We start from the raw sequence: 20,000 nt of genomic DNA on the forward strand, positions 1-20,000 counted from the left end.
GTGTGTGTGTGTGTGTGTGTGTGTGTGTGTGTGTGTGTTTGTGTGTATGTGTGTGTGTGTGTGCCTGCGTGTGCATGTGTGTATGTGTGTACGTGTGTGTGTGTGTGTGTGTGTGTGTGTGTGTGTGTGTGTTTGTGTACGTGTGTGTGCGTGTGTATGTGTGTATGTGTGTGTGTTTGTTCCATCTTCCTGCTCTTTCCTCTCTGTTCTCTCATCTACTGTATATATCTGACTTCCTCTTTTTTGCCCCCTGTTTCTTTATTTTCTTCCAGAGCAAAAAAAGGTAGAAAAAGCCAGAGAGCGAGAGAAGCCTAGCTTATGTCTTGTCTAATGTTTTAGTAGAGTGGTCATATTTAAAGCGTTGGCAACCAGCACTGACGGGTTGGGGTTTGCATGCTCATTTATTATAAAGAGCCACTTTAACAACCCCAGCTGTTATGGGTCCCATTTAGATCTGCGTTTAACGAGACCTCGTTAGCACATGGGTCACATTGCCTGCCGCCTGTCCTGACTTTGATGGAATCCGGCCCGGCAAAATGGTGAGATTTTGGCAAGAGGTACCCTCACGTTTGGAGAGAGAAACCTGCAGTCCAGCTGTTTCCTTTTATTTGTGTGGGCCAAGAGGTTTTGAGATGGAAAGAGGTGAAGTCAAGATCTGTCCTATACTGTACACAAATTTACTATAGTAGTATTTTCTAAATACAGCATAGTTATTTACTGCATAGTAACTGTATGCATAGTGAGTATGTGTTTGTATCATTATCATATCACATATTGTTAATTATTTACTTTGCATACTGTGCTATATTTATTTAATATAATAGAATGATAAAGTATGTTGTGCTCTGTGCATTTAAATGATATATCTTCAATCTTAATTGAAAATCTGAATGGCTGTTTTCAATAGAATGGTGCCAGTCCTCATCTAAGTCATGATTTGAATGGGAAATGACCATGCAAATGGCAATTTAACAGCGGATTAAGCTCAATCCTAGCCCTAAGTGTTCAGCTAATGCGTTACGAACAGTATGACACATCAGGGGAAGACTACTTAAGGGGATATCAGAAAGACACATGACGGATGGCACCATTTCAGGAATCTGAGGAAGAGGAAATTGAATTGGTCTGGTGGGAATATGTTTTAAGATGGTATGATAAGATCTGTGTTCCGTACGCAGACACACACACACACACACACACACACACACACAAACACACACACACACACACATACACACACACACACACACACACACACACACACACACACACACACACACCGAGAGAGAGAGCATGTTTTCTTGGTTTGCAGTGAATGTCCTTTTTATAATGATTGTTAAGTATGGGATAGGTTGTTCAGTCTGAGTCTTCCCAAAATCACTGTTTAGTCTGGAATCCATCTGACTGTGATCAGGCATGAAGCTGCCAGATCAGTTCCCAGTCAGGGACAAATGAGCTCTAAGTCAGGGTTCCATCTGTGCCAACTTTGCGTCTCTTTGTAGAGGCCTACCCACTTTTCCTTCAGTCGAGATGTCACCAAGAAAACATGCTAGTCTACATTCATAACATGTCTGCTAGCAGTAGAGCATCTGTGCCTTTCCCGTTGAGTGAGCATTTAGCCCAGTCAACTTTAGATACAGAATACAGAGGGCATACGCACCGTCTATGTTGTGCTGTCCTGGTAGTATGTCTGATAGCAATCTCAGTAACCTCTCATGGTTGCTATGGTTACACTCCATTGGTATATCCCCTGTGTATGTGTGTTTCTGTTGTTCCAGACCATCTTCATGTTTTACCTGATCTGTCCCATTCTCATGCACGTTAGCATAACGTAGGTATGTATAATGTGTGGTTTTTGACTTGCTGTAGTGAGCACAGTCTGATATATGTCTGTGTTGCCCTCCAACAGATCAGGGAGGACAATAAAAGACAACACCCCTGCCTGGTGGACTTCTCCAAGCTGCCTGAAACCGAAAAGAATTATAACCTCCAGATGTCAACAGAAACCTTGAAGTAAGAGATTTGTGTGTCTCTCTCTCTCTCTCTCTCTCTCTGTGTGTGTGTGTGTGTGTGTGTGTGTGTGTGTGTGTCAGCGTGTGCATCTCTCTGGCTTTCCCATCTTCACTGCTGTTGCCCTGAGAGAGGGCAGTGCGGTCATCAGTAAAACACTGCTCCAACAGACTGTGTCTGCTGCTACGTTGTATCTGGAGTCACTGTGGGTGATTCACTCACCTCTCTCTGGGTGATGTCACAGAATATCCTCTGCTCTCATTCAGTGCCTGGGTCACCAGGTTTGATAAAAATAAGAGGAATCTCTGTTCAACTTCACACCATACATACTCACACACTAACACACACACACATACAAACGCAAACTTCAACAGGACACATTCCATCGACTACTGATGGATCAGGAGTAGACTCACAAAAGGGCCCTTAGATACTTCAAGATAAAGGTGAGATAAAAGATGCGTATTGGTCTTTCCCACCGTACTCTGCTGTCCTGCTGGCAATAGATCCCACTATTACAGTTTTTTTCAACTGCTTATGCACTAAATCTTTGCTTGTCACACAATTTTCTAAACATGTCTTTCAAACACCATAACCCCACACCAAATCTGCAAAACCATACACTAATTCTTAATGTTTGACTCAGTTTTCAATTTCATAAAACATATTTTGCAAAAATTGATAGTAGTCAGTAATTTCTGTCTTTGGCAATAGTATTTGTCATTGTATTTTACTTCCTTTTTTCTTGTTGGCTGTAAAATACTATATTTACAACTTACTATTTTTTGTTTCAATATCGCTTGCATTTTTACTGTGTATTTCAACTTCTCTCTGTAGATAGATGACTTTCACTCTTGTATGGAAATACACATATAAAGACCATGAAAGACAGAAGAGCATTAGATTTTGAGCAACAGTGTGTCCATGATGTACATGTATCCAAAATGTCATATTATGACAAAAGTGTTTATAATGTGAGGCGAATGTTTGTTTTAGAGATGGGTTTATGACATTTTGAATGTTGTGTGTCATTTTGCTGGAGATTTGAGGCATTTTGCATTGTGTGTGAGAAATTATGGGTTTTGTGTGTTTTGAAAATGTGTGTAAACAGTTGTAAAAAAAACTGTAATATACTAATTATAATCAATAGAGTTTTGCTCACACTTGATAGAAGTGGCCAGAACTGTGCTGTTTAAATGATGAGATGCTGCATGAGTACACAATATGTGTTGAACAGTTGCAAATTGCTTTGCTATTCCAGAAATGAGAGCCAGGTAATGAGACCAAGAATAAGACATGATGCAGACAGACACCTTTGTGAGACAATGGCAGATAAAGGCGATCATCTCAACGTTGTTTTTCTCGTCTGGAAATGAGTCTATTATCCTGCCCTCAGCCGTTCTCCTCTTTCAAACGACCATCAGGCCCAGTCAATGGATTCATTATTTGGAATGACACAGACAATTTAGCAGTGCATTACCCTCTCTGTCTCTTCAGCGGCTCCTCGCGCGGCATGCTCGCTGTGCATTATACGCCATCACATCACTCACAGGGTGACACACAAGCTCCTTAAGTTATCATCATGCCAACATACACTGCTGCATTATGGGAAGAATGTGTCAGGAGTGGCCATTGTATAAGCCAAGTATTGCTCCACAAATGTGGCTGTCCTGTATGACAAACTGAGGGTATTCTTGAATGAATGACTATGCTTTTAATCACATCCGGCCCAGATCTGCACCTGGTCCAGTTAGTCCAAATCCAGTTCAAATCCTGTCAAAATCCAGTCCAGATTGTCTCTACATCTACTCCAAATCCAGAGATACAGGATCCTCTGTGTTCAACTCTTAGGCATTGACTCTTACTGAATCTCCCCAAGTGTGCTGTCTGTATCCACACTGGCATGGCTGTAATCTCTCCTCCTTTCCCTGCCCTTCCCATAGGACACTGCTGGCTCTGGGATGCCATGTGGTGCAAGTCAATGCCAACCCAGAGGACGACCTGAAGAAAGTCAAACTCCCAAAGAAGTGAGTCAGTCTCTCTCTCTTCCTCTCTCTCTCTCTCTCTCTCTCTCTCTCTCTCTCTCTCTCTCTCTGTCTCTCTCCAAAAGTCCTCCTCCTGCTTAGCTCCTCCAGCGCTCACCATCAGGAGAGTCAGTGGGATCTGAGAAGCTGGCTTTGTTATCCACTTCCTGCATACTAAATGTCACTTGTTTGTTTGATTGGGTTTTGTAGCTACATGATGTCAAATGGCTACAAGCCCACGCCTCTGGAGCTGTCAGACGTGAAACTCACACCAGCCCAGGAGCTGCTGGTGGATAAGCTGGCTGAGAACGCTCACAACGTTTGGGCCAAGGACCGCATCAAGCAGGGATGGACTTATGGCATCCAGCAGGTACTGAACAAGCCCTAAGCAAGGCCTCTCATTGGCTCAGAATACATATTGACATTTGACCTTCATACATCCATATAACATAGAGCAGACATCCACCCACCCATTATTTTCAATATCATGCACATACTATGGCTAAGTAAGTATTGCATGTACACTATGCATAAAGTGTGAAATAAGAACTAGCCAGAATAGACGAGGCAAGCAAGTACATACATTATTATGTGAATTAAAATTGAGACATGTGTGATAATTATTCAGTGGGAAATTTCAAGTAAACCATAAACAGATGTCTAGACACAGCTTTCTTTCTTGGGGGAGGGGGTAGGGGGGCATTCACTCCAGCAGATAAGCATGATGTAAGGGAAAACAGGATAGTTATAATTATGACAAATGCTCAATTAATCCCGTACTCCCCCGGAAGGATTGACAAGCCAGTCGGAACAGACAACAGCTTGGAGCTCCGTCCCCCAAGTGGGACTCAGTGCTGGCTACAGTTACTATACATGCACATGCGCTGCTCTGAGTGCTGCTCTGCTCTGCTCTGCTCTTCTCTTCTGTTTTCTCTTCTTCTGGCTCCTCTCTTTTCATCTTCTCTTTCTCTCTCTATGGTACCTTCTTCCTTTCGGTCCTCCTCTTTGCTCTTGTTTTGTCTTGTTCCTTTCCATCTGTATTTTCTTCCCCTTGCTTTCATTCTCTTCTCCTTCATCCTTTCTCATCCTCTCTTTTCTCTGCTGTGCTATGTCTTGCATGAAGGACCTGAAGAATAAGCGCAACCCCCGTCTAGTGCCCTACGCGCTGCTTGATGAGCGCACAAAGAAGTCCAATCGGGACAGCTTACGGGAAGCCATCCGCACACTCATTGGCTATGGCTACAACATAGAACCACCTGACCAGGAAGGGGGTGAGTGTCAATCTCTGTTCCTGTCACCTAATGTTTTGTAAAAACACTATGAATACACAAGTGCCTACCTCAAACAAACATGTACATTTAACAAGAAGAAGACATTCCAAGACACTCTGTTTCAAAATAATCAAAAAGCTTTTATTATCATGGCTTGGTCATTTAAAGTGTAACTCTCACCAAATTGCAAAGTCAAACTTTAGTTTAAAAGCATAATTAGGACGGAAGCGCCACTTTTAAGATTGACCATATTGTTATTTTCGGGTCAAATGGCCTTTTGAATGGGAGTGCTAGGGGCACTACTATTGTGATGCAATCATACTATGATCACATCAAAATCGCTATTTTTAAAACACTAAGAAGGCTCGACACAACATGAAACTTTGCTCAAAGTATCACCAGGGTCTCTACACATGAACTCGAGCATTGACAACATTGTTTGTGTACACAGGGTTTATTAAAAAGAAAGGTTTTGAACAACTCACGTTAGCAGTTGGTTTTTCTGCCCGCCGCCATCTTGCCAAAACCTTCTCTTAAACCAGATGCAATATTCACATAAACATTAAAGGTGATGGTATAGGCACAGTATGTGAAAATGCAAGACCCTGCAACAACTTGCAAAGTGCACAGCAGACATATTGCGTTTTGACAGGGAATAACAGAGTATTATTCACCAATATCATGCCTTTCACTAGTTCACATTCCGGAATTTGCATAAAGACATAAAAGCATAATAGAAGAGCATGTTTGCCGAGGTCTCTGGCCATGGTCCTGAAGTTCTTCGCGGAATCGTGTCTGAGTCGACTGCGCAGGCAGGAGTCGGGCAGGATTCCGCCATACACCCTTTTATTCTTTAACTATGGAAGACGGGAGGCGTAAGGAGAGTTGGTGGGTTGCGAGCGGAGTAACGCCGATGCCGCAACTTCGGCAGGTAGACTGCGAATAAATAACCTGACTGATTGAAGAAGGAGGCGTGGCAAATTCAGTCACGCTCCTCCCAACTTCCGTTTGTAAACGCCATTTAAGTTGTTCTTTGACTTTGATTGTAGCCTACAGTATGTGTTATTTTTGTGATACTACGCTATTTCTCAAGCGGTTTCAAGTCGATTCACTGAGTGAAAATGTGCAGATTTTTAGTTTTCATTGTTTCCCATTCAGAACTGTGCTCATTTTAGTGCCTTTACAGAGTAGTCACATTTTGTCACCATTGATGGGCGACTGTTGATGTTTATCAAGCATGTGTGTCTATATTTAATTCTGTGTTGTACAGGGAGATAACTCTTAATCAAACTTTAATGACTGTTGATTTTTCACAGACTGATTATGCATTGTTGTTGTTTCCCAGTCTAATGCTGATTGAAAGGTTACATGGAGAAGTGGTTTGCTGTGAACCACATTTATTGCTTTTGGCCATGGACAATTCTGGATAATAAGAATTCAACTAAATGCTCTCTCTCTATGCTTGGACTTTAATTTAGCAATGAAACAGAGCTATAGAAAGCAAATTGTCAACTTAAAATATTTAATTATTTTTGCATGATTACCACAAGTACACTTAACAACATATGAACCATTTTTTATTCATGGCTATGTACTATTTACAAATTAAAAATTACAAAAAAGTCTGCACACTAGAGCTCCATTAATTATTTTCTGTTTATTCACCACATGTGACGTTTCGGGACACACTGCCCTTCCTCAGACAATGACTTCCACAGTCACTTTTTGAGTCCAGCACCTACTTTTTTAACATTTAGATGTGCGCACCTCTTTCTACATTATGTACTATTTACACTCTAATAACATCCTGCTGTGTAACAGTTATACCACTATCTTACATCTCAGGCTCTCAATTGTAATCATTTCCCCCATGGTTTAGTAACTTACATAGCTGTTTGGCCTATGTAATGACAATGACATGTAATGAAATGTTATTTCTCTTATGCAGCACATGAAAACCCAGAAAAGTCTTCTCCAACTCATTTGTTGTAAACTCATGTGTACTTCACTACTTCACTACTTCCTGGCAAATCAGTTACAATACCTAGTTAAATGGATCAACATACAAAATCACAATTACCCATGGCTTGAACTAGAACAAAACCAATGTACAGATATCAGAATAGCAGACCTCCCCTTCTACTCAGAATCAATAAAAAAAAAAAAAATGTGTTGTGAGTATGGCACTATTAGAATATCCTTCGGCCTTCTGTCTGCCGCAGGCCATGCGGTGGAGAGGCTGAGCATCGATAAGATCCGCTTCTTCCGGGTGGAGCGCACGTATGCGGTGAAGACGGGAAAGTGGTACTTTGAGTTTGAGGCGGTAACAGGAGGAGACATGCGCGTGGGCTGGGCCCGGCCTGCCTGCAGGCCAGACGTGGAGCTGGGGACGGACGACCTGGCCTTTGTGTTCGATGGCTATAAGGTCAGTCCAACGTCAGACAAACATTTACAGAGGTGTCCAAATAATCCGCAAGTAAATTAAACAGTAACATCAGCCTGATCTAAAAAGTATATTGTCTTGAGTCATTAATCATCACATGCCCTGCAAACAAAAGACCCTGTAAAACAATTAGTCTCACGGTAGAGGAGTTATATGTGACTCGTACAACTACATTGATTAGCAAAGGATCCATCAAGTACATTTGCTAATTTATTATAATTCATATTTAATAGTTTGATTGATATGGTAGAATAGCCATAAATCTGTCATTTTTTAACACACATCAGACTTCCTTGCACCAGATTTTTGTGGCCTGCACTTGGCGACCTGTCCTTGGCACACTCCTTGAGAACTCCCTCTTGACTGCTTCTTTGGTGTGATTTCTTGGAGAGTGGGTTTGTCATTGGCCTCTAAAAACACCTTCAAAGCCCTCTCAGCCCTCCTTCCTGGAGCTGTGAGCACATGTGCTTCTTTAAAGCACTCTTTGAGCTCCAAAGGCAGAGCACAGACTATATACAGTATAAAGGAGGTGTCTATTATAAAGGAGATATTCTTTGAGCCCTTTGAGTATTATTGGTGAAGTGTTGACTGCTTCCAAGGTCAAAGTTAAAACCCAAGGTCAATACCAAATAGCAAACAAGATGCAGTTAAAGCAAACAAGATGCAGATATTAACAAGATGCAGTAAAAGCAAACAAGATGCGGATATTGCCACAATCTGTTGCAATCCGGTACTGTAAGCAGGACCTCTCATTGTCTACACAGACACACACACACACACACACACACATACACACACACACACACACACACACACACACACACACACACACACACACACAAAAACGTTCTACAAGCAAGTCTGTTTGTCCTAATCACTGCATTTCTCTCTTCAGTACATAACTCTGTTGTTGTTGTTGTTTCAGGGTCACCGGCTGCATATGGGCAGTCGTCTCTTTGGCCGGTGTTGGCACGCAGGTGATGTGGTGGGCTGTATGATCAACATGGAGGACAAGTCCATGATCTTCACCCTCAACGGAGAGATCCTCATCACCAACAAAGGCTCCGAGCTCTGCTTTGCCGACTTTGAGACAGAGGATGGTGAGGGAGGGGGGAGGAAGATATTTAGGGAAGGTTTAAGAGACAGTGTTAATCCAGTCCTCTATCTGTCACCTTTTTCTCTCGCTGCCATGCTGTAATCTCACTCCACTGATAATCAGGTCTTATTTCTCTCTGAAAACCTCTAAGTGCCAAATACTGTGCGCATGTTTAAATATAGATCCTTACAGTACTGCATGATGACTTCCTGTGTCATCAGTCATCTCTGACCTGAAGCCAGTTTACTGTGTACAGTTTGATCTCCCCTCTACACCCCAACACACCCATCCATCTTTGCCTCCATCATTTCTTCATCATTTCTCTGCCATTCTGTTTCCATGTAGGCTTCTTGTACCAGATAACTCTCATATCCAACTCCCTCCTCTACAAACCAAGTGCCCACCATCATTTCCTCTCTTTTATGTCTTCATTAGACTTTCTTTTGTTATCTGCATGTAGTTTTTAGACCCAAGAACTCCTAAACCAATTGCATGGTTCCAAAGACATGCTTGTGTTTAGTTCCTGTAGTTCTCTATGCAGGTCTGAAGAAGTGTGCTTGGTTCCTGTAGTTCTCTATGCAGGTCTGAAGAAGTGTGCTTGGTTACTGTAGGTCTCTATGCAGGTCTGAAGAAGTGTGCTTGGTTCCTGTAGGTCTCTATGCAGGTCTGAAGAAGTGTGCTTGGTTACTGTAGTTCTCTATGCAGGTCTGAAGAAGTGTACTTGGTTACTGTAGGTCTCTATGCAGGTCTGAAGAGGTGTGCTTGTTTGTGTTGCTCTCTTTGCAGGTTTCATCCCGGTGTGCAGTCTGGGTCTGTCTCAGGTGGGCCGGATGAACCTGGGCAAAGACGCCAGCACCTTTAAGTACTACACCATGTGTGGGCTACAGGAGGGCTTTGAGCCATTTGCTGTCAACATGAACCGTGAGGTCACCATGTGGTTTAGCAAGCGCCTGCCCACCTTTGTCAACGTGCCAAAGGACCACAATCACATTGCGGTAATACCCAGCGGGGAGTTGCCTCGTCTATGGGATTTGCTTTGTACTGTAAGGGCAGGGTGACTTAAGCTGGGTATCCATTTACAGCTGCAGGCTTTGACTCTTGAGCTTTTAAAGGGACATGGAGGTCACTGTATTGTCGAACAACTCCTGATGTTTGTGCTGTAATCATTAGATGGCATGTCAGATGACTGCAACTGTGCCTGGCCTATGTTCTGTTGTCTATGGACTCACAGATATGTTGTAAACAATGTGGTCCAATCTCCTCAGGTGACCAGGATCGACGGCACCATTGACAGCCCGCCGTGTCTGAAGGTGACCCACAAGACCTTTGGGACGCAGAACAGCAATGCTGACATGGTGTTCTGCCGACTGAGCATGCCCGTCGAGTTCCACTCCACCTTCAAGATCACTCCCTCCATGGACATCAACGGAGTGCATGAGGACGAGTCGCTGAAGCTTAAACACAGGTGTCAACACGTCGATCAGTAGTGTTCATTCAATCAATCAGCTCAAATGATCAATCAGTGTCTGCCCTACTTCCATTATGGAGGAACAGACACTCACTTAAATTGGCTCTGAAGACAAAATGTCACTATTGTCTATCGGTAATGTTTAGTCAATCAGAAAGGACAACAATCAATCTGTCTAAAGAGTAAGGCCATTATACATAAGGATTTACTCACTAGAATTTGTTGGTGAGCCAAAATGTCTCTTTTGAACCGTTCTGGAATAACAATTCACCCTGTCAAAATATAACTTCTTCACTGTCCTCAACTGTTTTTCCTTATTCAGAAAGCTGCCAATATGTCATCTAAAAAGGCTTGTGCAAGTTGACTGTTAAAAGCTTTCTGAATCAATTCTTCTGTTCAGACACACAGTGAAATCCATGAAACACATAGAGGACGGAAGGAGAACTGACTACAGCAGCATAACCATGGTCAGTCACGATTTTAGTTTGTGACCCATTCTTACCAAACCCTTACTAACACATACCAAACACCAAGCACACTTGAAGTGTGTGCTGTGTCTTATGTGTGTGTCTTACACTGGTTTTGTGTGTTTCAGTACTACCACTCTGTGAGGGTGTTTGCTGGACAGGACCCGTCCTGTGTGTGGGTGGGCTGGGTCACCCCTGACTACCATTACCATAGCAACAACTTCAACCTCAGTAAGAATCGGAGCGTCACTGTAACCCTGGGAGATGAGCGTGGGCGGGTCCATGAGAGGTACACTCCCCCTTCTTTTCTCCGTTCGCTGCAGTCTTCCATGAATAGCTCAATTACAATTGTAGTGTGATGGTACTAGACTTGCGCTAAATATACGTTTTTACCAAAGATACCTCAATAAATGTGAGATGGTTCTATAAAGCAGGAAGAGGCTTTCACACATTCAAGGTGCAGGACAAGATGTTTTTTGTCTCTTTTTATTTATTCATACTTGGCTCCAAGCAAGAGAACAGATAGTTATATATAACCTATAGTGTAAAAATGTAATTATACTAACAAACATGTCACCTTTTGAACTATAGTAATACCTTTAACCAATTATCCACGAGACTGCAGGATTGCAAGTATTGTAGTTACATCTTCATATGAATTGTTCAGTGCAGACTCCAGTCTCCTGTGTTGTTAAATGACGGACTAGTTGACCTCAGATGACAAGGCTGTACGATCTCGTCCCATGAGTTGCTGTGTTTTCCTGCGCCCCCAGTGTGAAGAGGAGTAACTGCTACATGGTGTGGTGTGGGGACATCACTAGCTCCAGCCACTCATCCAGCCGCAGTAATGTGGATCTGGAGCTGGGTTGCTTCATTGACCTCTCTACTGGCCTTGTGGCCTTCACAGTCAATGGCAAAGAGCTGACCACTTCGTACCAGGTAATGTCCTTTGATGTAACATTTCTCATTTTCTCTGGATGGAAATCAGTTTTTTTTACCAAGCTTAGACATGGAATGATTCCAATCACCACCTGGCACAGTGATAACTCTGCAGACAGTGTACCAAAAGCAAACAACACATTTAAACATTTAGGTCATTTTGGATTCTGCCATGAAGCAGTTTTAAAGAGGTAATTAACTATTTTCTGAATTGTTGCAGTGCTTGCAGCCTAAAAGGTCTTTTCAATGTTATTCACCTATGTATGTGTCTCGTTTTTATCTTTGATTTGATTTGAGTATATTTTGCTGCATTAATCTTTGAAACTAAATCTTCCTCTGGTGAATATGAAGCCATCAGTATAGAGTGCTGTGGCATGTACATTCCTCTTGAGCTGTTTTACGGTGTTGCACACAGTACCCAAGTAGCAAGTATTAGCAGAAGCTCTGTAAGAGCACTGCCAAGCCTGAGCTGGGAGTCTGACAGCCGGGTCTGTTCTCAGACGAGGTGAACAAAACTGCGCTCTTTAAAGGCCATGATCTTCTTAAACTCATCCTAGCGAGGTACACGCAAAGCGACACAGCCGATGAGTCATCTCCACGGCTTTCCAGCCAGCTCACGGCTACGCTTCCCTGGTCACACACACACACACACACACACACACACACACACACACACACACACACACACACACACACACACACACACACACAGAGAATCTGAGTCAGATTTTGTGTGTGTCTAGGGCCAATGGCACACACATGCACACATCTCCTAACAGCAGGACCTCCATGAGTCAGAGGCAGAGATTGAGATTTCCAGAACTTCTGGTGTTTTTCTTGACTGAAGTCAATCAAGTGCACATCAAAATAAAAAGAATTATGCAACAGCTTCCGAAAAGAGCTCCCTGTGTTTCAGTTAAAAAAATGTGCAAGCATACATGGTTTGTTTTCTGAAAGTCCTAGTTTGAAGATATTTGGTTTATTTTTATTTTTAGTCATTGTTTGGGTGATTCACATTTTTAGCAACAATAGGAGAACTAAACAGTAGGACAATAAAACAAAACATTAGGAAAATAACGAAAAGCATCTTTGAAAGCTAAACTGTTTGATGTCTATCTGAATTATTTTTTTATCAACCAATCAAGGCTGTAAGTAAAAGGCTTTGGTACAAAGTCAAGGGGCCGCCACTGCAAAACAAAGGATGCAGTTGACATAATGCACAGTTGATTTGGACTGCTGTTGACTTTTTGCCCAAGGCCAAATTCTGAAATGAAAGAAAATAGGGGCTATGCATTCTTTTTGCATCGCATGCACACACATTAAAGGGAAGAATGAATGTGTTTGTATGGATGTTCGCCCACTGTCAAAATGGCCCCAGGACATCTGAAGTGGAACACAGTGTGTCTCTCAGCATGCTCACAATGTCTTTTGTTTCTCTTTCTTCTCAATTGCAATTTCTTATACCTCTCTGTTCTGTGTGTGTATGTGTGTGTGTGTGTGTGTGTGTGTCTGTGGGTGTGTGTGTGCCATCTCTTGCACAGGTGGAGCCAAATACAAAGCTCTTCCCTGCTGTGTTTGTGCTCCCCACCAGTCCGAACCTATTCCAGTTTGAACTGGCCAAGATCAAGGTAGGTCCTTTTTTCTTTTATTTTCCTTTCTGCTCTTGTCTTTTCTGTTGAAAATGTCTCCACACAAAAGCCGACCTTTCCTTGGTGTTGCAGGTGAAGCATCTGTCTAATGAATTGATTGTCATGACCTTGCTGGTCTAGGAGTCTGAGTCTCCCTCCTCATGAGTCTTCTGCTTCCCCTCTCTGTCTAGTTCTCTATCTGAGTGTCTCTGCCTTCCATGTTCTGTGTTCAGTCTGTCACTGTGTCACTTTCTTTATCTTCTCCACTTCTCCATCAATCTGCCTTTGCGTGCCCCCTTTCCTCCTTCTGTCTCTCTCCTTCTCCCCTCTCTCTCTCTCTCTCTCTCTCTCTCTCTCTCTCTCTCTCTCTTTCTCTCTCTCTTGTTGGTCCTTGAACTTGTTGGTGTTTTATTAGTGTAACTGTGTGGAAAAGATAGACAGTAATCTACTAAAGTAATGTTAAATATTTTTGTCAACAGATATTTTTGTATTGTTACAGCATTTCTGATCATACAATTAATCACATATAATAGAAAAAAACCTTGTCTCTTTCACTTTTTCACCTCCCTCTCTCTCTCTCTCTCTCTCTCTCTCTCTCTCTCCCCCTCTTCAGAACACCATGCCCCTGTCATCAGCGGTGTTTAAGAGTGAGCACCGTAACCCTGTGCCCCAGTGTCCCCCGCGGCTGGACGTGCAGACCATCAATGCGGTGCTGTGGAGCCGCATGCCCAACTGCTTCCTGAAGGTGGAGACTGCGCGGGTCAGCGAGAGGCACGGCTGGGCTGTCCAGTGTGTGGAGCCGCTGCAGATGTTGGCCGTGCATATCCCTGAGGAAAACAGGTGGGAATGCGCGCACACACACACACACACACACACACACACACACACACACACACACACACACACACACACACACACACACACACACTTCACATCACTTTGATATTGTAATTGCCAAGCCTCTTCTGTCCACAACATTCTCCATTCTACATCTTCCCTCTTTGAACATTATGAATGCATCAGCTGGCCAGCTGGGTCCATGTAAATCTTCTCCCTGTGTCCATGGTGTCTGTCTGTCCTGCAGGTGTGTGGACATCATGGAGTTGTCCGAGCAGGAAGACCTGCGTAAGTTCCACTACCACACGCTGAGGCTGTACTGTGCCCTCTGTGCCCTGGGCAACACACGCGTGGCTCACGCCCTGTGCAGCCACCTGGACCAGGCCCAGCTGCTCTACACCATCGACAACCAGTACCTGTCCGGTCAGCTGCGCGAGGGCTTCTACGACGTGCTGATCAGCATCCACCTGGAGACGGCCAAGGAGGCGCGCCTGATGATGAACAACGAGTTCATCATCCCCGTCACCGCGGAGACGCGCAGCATCCGCCTCTTCTCCGATGCCTCCAAGAAGCACCAGCCTCCAGGTGTGGGCCTGAGCACGTCACTCAAGCCGCGGCTGCACTTCGCCCCGCCTTGCTTCATCTCCAGCACCAAGCGCGAGCAGCACCTCTACAGCCCCCAGATCCCCCTGGACGTGCTCAAAGAGAAGGCCATCTCCATGCTCACAGAGGCTGTGCAGGTATCCACCCCACATGTCTGTCAGAAATTACGCTTCTGTATTAGAGGGGCACATATTGAAAACTGACAATAAGGTCCAAGTGTGCTGATCAGAAAATGTTCAGATATACACAGCAGAGGTGTTCAAGTCCTTGTGATGTACAGTAGGTAGGGGGATTCCCACTGTGGCCAATCAACATCCAAGCCTATTATATTATATTTAATGTTATTATGATGCAGGATACATATGCCACATGCTGCACTCAGGATCCCTAGAGCCCTCCTTCAGCTCCTCCTCCATGCACTGCAGTGGCTTGAATAGCCAACCATGACCATGATTGAAACCCAAACATGAGAAGCAAAGTGAAGAAGTGAAAATACCCAACTCATCTCTATGGTCTTACCCCTATGGTCTTATCCCTATGGTCTTATGCAGATATCAAATCAATACACGCCTACTTACTTTTGTATTTACAGAGTAAGGAAACAGAGTGCAGCTGTTCTGAGGTCTCCACTCACTTCCCTTAGTTATGCTGCTTACTCTCATATATTTTCCATCTAGTGTGTGACCAAAAACATTCAGATAAGTTACAGTTCATTACAAAACTGTTTACTGGGTTATTGCAGGTTTGGTTACTTCATTACTATCATCACAATTCCTATAGATAGATCATTTGATGAATCCGTAAACTTAAGCTTACGCTTCCCTCACACAGGGTGGCGGTGATCACATCCGGGACCCGGTGGGCGGTAGCGTGGAGTACCAGTTTGTGCCGATCCTCAAGCTCATCGGCACGCTGCTCACCATGGGCGTCTTGGCCAGCCAGGACGTCCACAAGATCCTGCTGCTCATTGAGCCCAACGTGTTCGGAGAGCAGAGGGAGGAGGCTGGAGGTGGTGGTGGAGGTGGAGGAGGAGACGGAGTCGGGAAGGAGGGGATGAGCAGTGCGGAGGAAAAAGCGGTGGAGGCCGGGGAGGCGGAGGCCAAAGATGCCAAGCAGCCCAGGAAGGGACTGCTGGAGAAGAGGCTGCCTGAGTCAGTCAAACGACAGGTGGGGATGCCGCATTTAATTATGAACTCAAGTGACCATTATGAATGGCAGACACCACTGGCATACTGATTACAGTTTTACATTCTGCAATGCCACAGTGAAGGACCCCATGTGATGGAGTGGTGACTTGTAGATTGCTCCTGATGAAACTGTGTACTTACAGTAATGTCATGATAGTCTTTCAGACAGTTGATAATCACACTGTGATCATTGCACTAATAATGTCAAATTGCATTTGAGTCCTATTAGTTGGATATTTTACTCTGAATTGTACTTTACAAGCTCCAGTATTCATTTATTATTTTCTCTGGTCCTTATTGGTCTATGAGTACCACAAGCAGATGTTGGAAGCTAATACCACTGAGGAGAATTCACTCTATTCACATTTCAGTACTATTGTGTTATATAGCTTTTAGATGCAAAGTAGCTCAGCACATGCTCAACAGCATGTTGTTGTTCTGTGTGTGTGTGTGTGTGTGTGTGTGTGCGTGAGTGTGTCTGTGTGTGTGTGTGTTTGTGTATATATGCACTGTTGGCATTTTTCTCTCTGTTTATCAGATGTGTGAGCTTCTTCACTACTTCTGTGACTGCGAGCTGAAGCACCGCATTGAGGCCATCGTGTCGTTCTCCGACATCTTTGTGTCCAAGCTGCAGTTCAACCAGAAGTTCCGCTACAATGAGCTCATGCTGGCGCTCAACATGTCCGCCGCTGTGACCGCCAAGAAGACCAAGGAGTTCCGCTCACCACCCCAGGAGCAGGTGACCAGCACGTCATCTGATACAACTAGGGATGGGCCAGATTTGTAAACTTAACTTTTTATGATCCAATACTGCACTTTTTTCCCTCATCGGTCTAGAATTCAACTCAATGTGTGGAACTGTGTGAAAATCACATATTTGTAGAAATTAAAACTGTAATTGTAATTTCATGAGAAACTGACTAGTGTATTTTTGCTGTAGTATGGCTTTGTTTGCACCATAATATCATTTCACTGTTCACTGTTTTCCTATCAAGCAGCAAGGACAGGGCCGGAGTGGGGCCACTTTTCAGCCCGGGAGTTTCAGGGCCAAGACCGGCCCACTTTTTTAGTGGCTGTGGAAATTGGATAAATAAGGCAACATTTCAGCTCTTATCCTGTAGTTTTTATTATAGGCTATATTCCCCTATTCCACTATTCCACAAGGATAGGTTGATAAGTTAACAAAAACAGGAAGGAAGAAATAAAGCATTTGAAATGTATCCCACAATTCCACTAAGAGGCATATTGAACTACTGTATTGTTTACATGTTTTTTTCTGCATGGGTCAGCTATCATGTTGTTGTTTAGTGATTTGCTCCTTTACTACACCCACTTCTGAGCAAACAAGGCATGTACGTTGATCATACCCTACTGCTGTCATATAGCCTACTGCTCTTTCTTACATAAAATAACTTTAATTCATAAGGTTAACTCTATTATCCTTTCTACTAGTCCCTGCAGTCAAAGCTAATTTCGGGCTCATCATTTTCAGCGGGGGACTGGCTGATCTGCTCAGAGGCTACTTTTGTTTTTATGCCTAGGCTATACACAGATCAAGCTTGAGTTGTGTTATCAATATTTGGATAATATTTACAAAGTCTATGAATCACCATATTGGATGATACAAAAAGGCTAATATTTTAAATAATTTAATATGTTACTTGCGACGCTACAACGTCCAGTAGGTTAGCCCAATTACGCCGTTATAATCATGGCTATCTCTCTTTACCAGTTGCCACTTATGTCTGTCCTCTTCAAAAAAAATGGAAGTTTGGCACATTTGGCAGCATTTTCTTCCAATACTTTTCATCTTTTTTTCCTGGCCTTTTCAGTCACTCATGGCGTCTTTCTACCATCCATCCTCCCTGACGCTTATCACTACGGTAGGGCCGGCCCTCTTAGAAAACTTTTTAGGAAAGACCCAACCAATTAACTTTTCTTGGGAGGGGAGAACAACCCATGCAGAGGCTGCGGTGTTAGGCATAGAATGCAAACGTGTGTAGCCAACTTTAAGAGAAGATAGATTAACGTGACAAATGTCAATATTTTTCCCTCGACCGGCCCAAAAGTGAAGCGGCCCACCGGGAATTCTCCCGATTCTCCCGATTACCCACTCCGGGCCTGAGCAAGGACATTACTGGACAGAACATTTTATAGATTATTTTATAGAGAGGGATAGTAGAATTTTGACTTTAAAAATCAACAACAGGTCAGTTTACATGTGTGTAATTACATAATTGTACTCACAAACTCTGTGAGTCTTGCAGATTTTGTATGTTTTCCCCTATAATGGTAAATGGACTGTGTTTGCACAGCTCTCCTCTCCACCACAAAGAGTACACACCCTTCTCACTCTCACCTACCTGCAGCAGAGGCTGCCGTGCCATTTAGTGCTGCAGGCTGCCTAGTGGGAGCAGTTAGGGGTTCAACATCCTCCTCACAGACTTCTCAGCCTGCAGCCAGGAGACGCAGAGCTTGTAGCAGAGCCCTTCAATTCCCAAACAACTGCTACAATCCAGAGCTACTGCTGGCAGCTTCCAAAACTGTCTTGTCCAAACACGATATGTCTTCTCCAGAGGGAGAAAAGGCTTGATTGTGGAGTTGCTGTTGCCAGTTTTGATGGGATTTGCTCTGGGTGTTTATATGCTACCCTCACTGATTTTATGATAGAGAAGGGGTGTAAAAGTCATATTAGGCAGTGGGCCAGATTTGTTGGAATGAGACCTTGTGGGGGTTGTCATTGTCATGGTCATTATCATGATCATTATCATGATCATTATCATTTTTCTGCGTGGGTATCAGAGTGATGTTTGATGATATACTTCTTTACTATACACACATATGAGCAAACAAGTCCAAATCATGTACTGCTGTCATATACAGTACTGCTCTTTCTCTCTTCAAATACCCTACTACCATGCCAGTTTCTTTGGCCTCTTTCTTCCTAAGGATGGTGTAGTGCTAGGTTTAATCAATTTGTCATATCATAGATATATTGCTTATTGCACATTGTTGAAGACAACTGGATGTGAATATCTTTTCTTTTTCTCATTTTCCCTTTCCTAATGTGAAATCTGCCACAAAACAGTCGTCTTGGGTACTGTTCACTAGAGCTCCAGTGCAGTTTGAATGCTATCTGATCCAGAAAATAAACTGCCGTTTTTTTGACGTTGCCAAGCTATATTGGTAAATAGACGCCAGTGTTTATGACATAAACGCAAACAAAAATGTAATGACCAGCTCAGTCAGGGCTAGGGAGGGCTAGGGAGAAGTACTGTAATCGCACTTGGGTTTGGTCCAGTTAAACAGACCAAGTGTGAAGGCAACCTTACATTGTTAGATTCAGAGGCCTTTACAAAGGCTTCCATCTGCCTACAGTACATGTGCTAGGGTATTTAGGTCTTGCTTCTGTTCTCTCACTGTGACTTTTATAACATTACTTGGTGACTTTTAAAGCAACATATATTTTTCGATGACTTTTAAAAATCTAAAACTGTGCATTTCCTGATGACATTTGCAACTGTATATTTTCTTTTAAACTTTTAAAAGCGCTGTTCCCTGAGTCACTCCTGTGTCACGTTGCTATGGTGACTCTGGCTCTCCTTCAGCTGTCTACAGTGTCTTTGACTGGGTGGCCCTGAAACTCCACCCAGCCCACCAGGCCACTTCCCCATCATCCCCAGCCAAAACCTCACAAAAAACGCTGCTGCCTTCACCTCTGTCCTCTCCCCATCTCTCTGTCCTTCGTGGCCATATATCTACCTCAGCACTTTAATAAACCCCACTCCTTGGTTAATGGAGGCTGTATGGGGCTAGAGAGTTAGGTTGGCTAAAATCAGACCCTCCAGGGTCATGCCCATGAAATCCAGTGCTTTTGGATTATTGTATTCGTTTGGAGAAGACGTCGTCAAAATGATTTAAGGAGGTGTCAGGATAGTTCATGTGAGGACGGGTTATTCCTGTTTCAAGTTCAGTGCACTGGTATGTCTTTGAGGAAGACTTTGTATGCTGCCTCCATCATCTGAGG

At 43.5% G+C, this 20,000-nt stretch overlaps 1 protein-coding gene across 1 annotated transcript in view; it reads left to right on the forward strand.

Moving 5' to 3' along the window:
- Window positions 1-20,000, forward strand: part of LOC143139155 (ryanodine receptor 3) — a 205,393-nt gene that overhangs the window by 108,217 nt on the left and 77,176 nt on the right. The window contains exons 22-37 of the mRNA XM_076299756.1: window positions 1,910-2,013; window positions 3,954-4,037; window positions 4,245-4,404; window positions 5,158-5,305; window positions 7,528-7,730; window positions 8,674-8,848; window positions 9,631-9,839; window positions 10,110-10,309; window positions 10,713-10,779; window positions 10,908-11,068; window positions 11,553-11,718; window positions 13,260-13,346; window positions 13,960-14,186; window positions 14,431-14,923; window positions 15,618-15,953; window positions 16,512-16,712. Of these exons, the coding sequence (XP_076155871.1) occupies window positions 1,910-2,013; window positions 3,954-4,037; window positions 4,245-4,404; window positions 5,158-5,305; window positions 7,528-7,730; window positions 8,674-8,848; window positions 9,631-9,839; window positions 10,110-10,309; window positions 10,713-10,779; window positions 10,908-11,068; window positions 11,553-11,718; window positions 13,260-13,346; window positions 13,960-14,186; window positions 14,431-14,923; window positions 15,618-15,953; window positions 16,512-16,712 (3,021 nt within the window). The remainder of the gene's footprint in view (window positions 1-1,909; window positions 2,014-3,953; window positions 4,038-4,244; window positions 4,405-5,157; window positions 5,306-7,527; window positions 7,731-8,673; window positions 8,849-9,630; window positions 9,840-10,109; window positions 10,310-10,712; window positions 10,780-10,907; window positions 11,069-11,552; window positions 11,719-13,259; window positions 13,347-13,959; window positions 14,187-14,430; window positions 14,924-15,617; window positions 15,954-16,511; window positions 16,713-20,000) is intronic.

This window comes from Alosa pseudoharengus, unplaced genomic scaffold (genome assembly GCF_046254945.1).
Source record: "Alosa pseudoharengus isolate Yale_2024_CS ecotype anadromous, Long Island Sound unplaced genomic scaffold, YU_APseudo_1.1 YU_APseudo_1.1_scf_22, whole genome shotgun sequence".
Lineage (NCBI taxonomy): Eukaryota > Metazoa > Chordata > Actinopteri > Clupeiformes > Clupeidae > Alosa > Alosa pseudoharengus.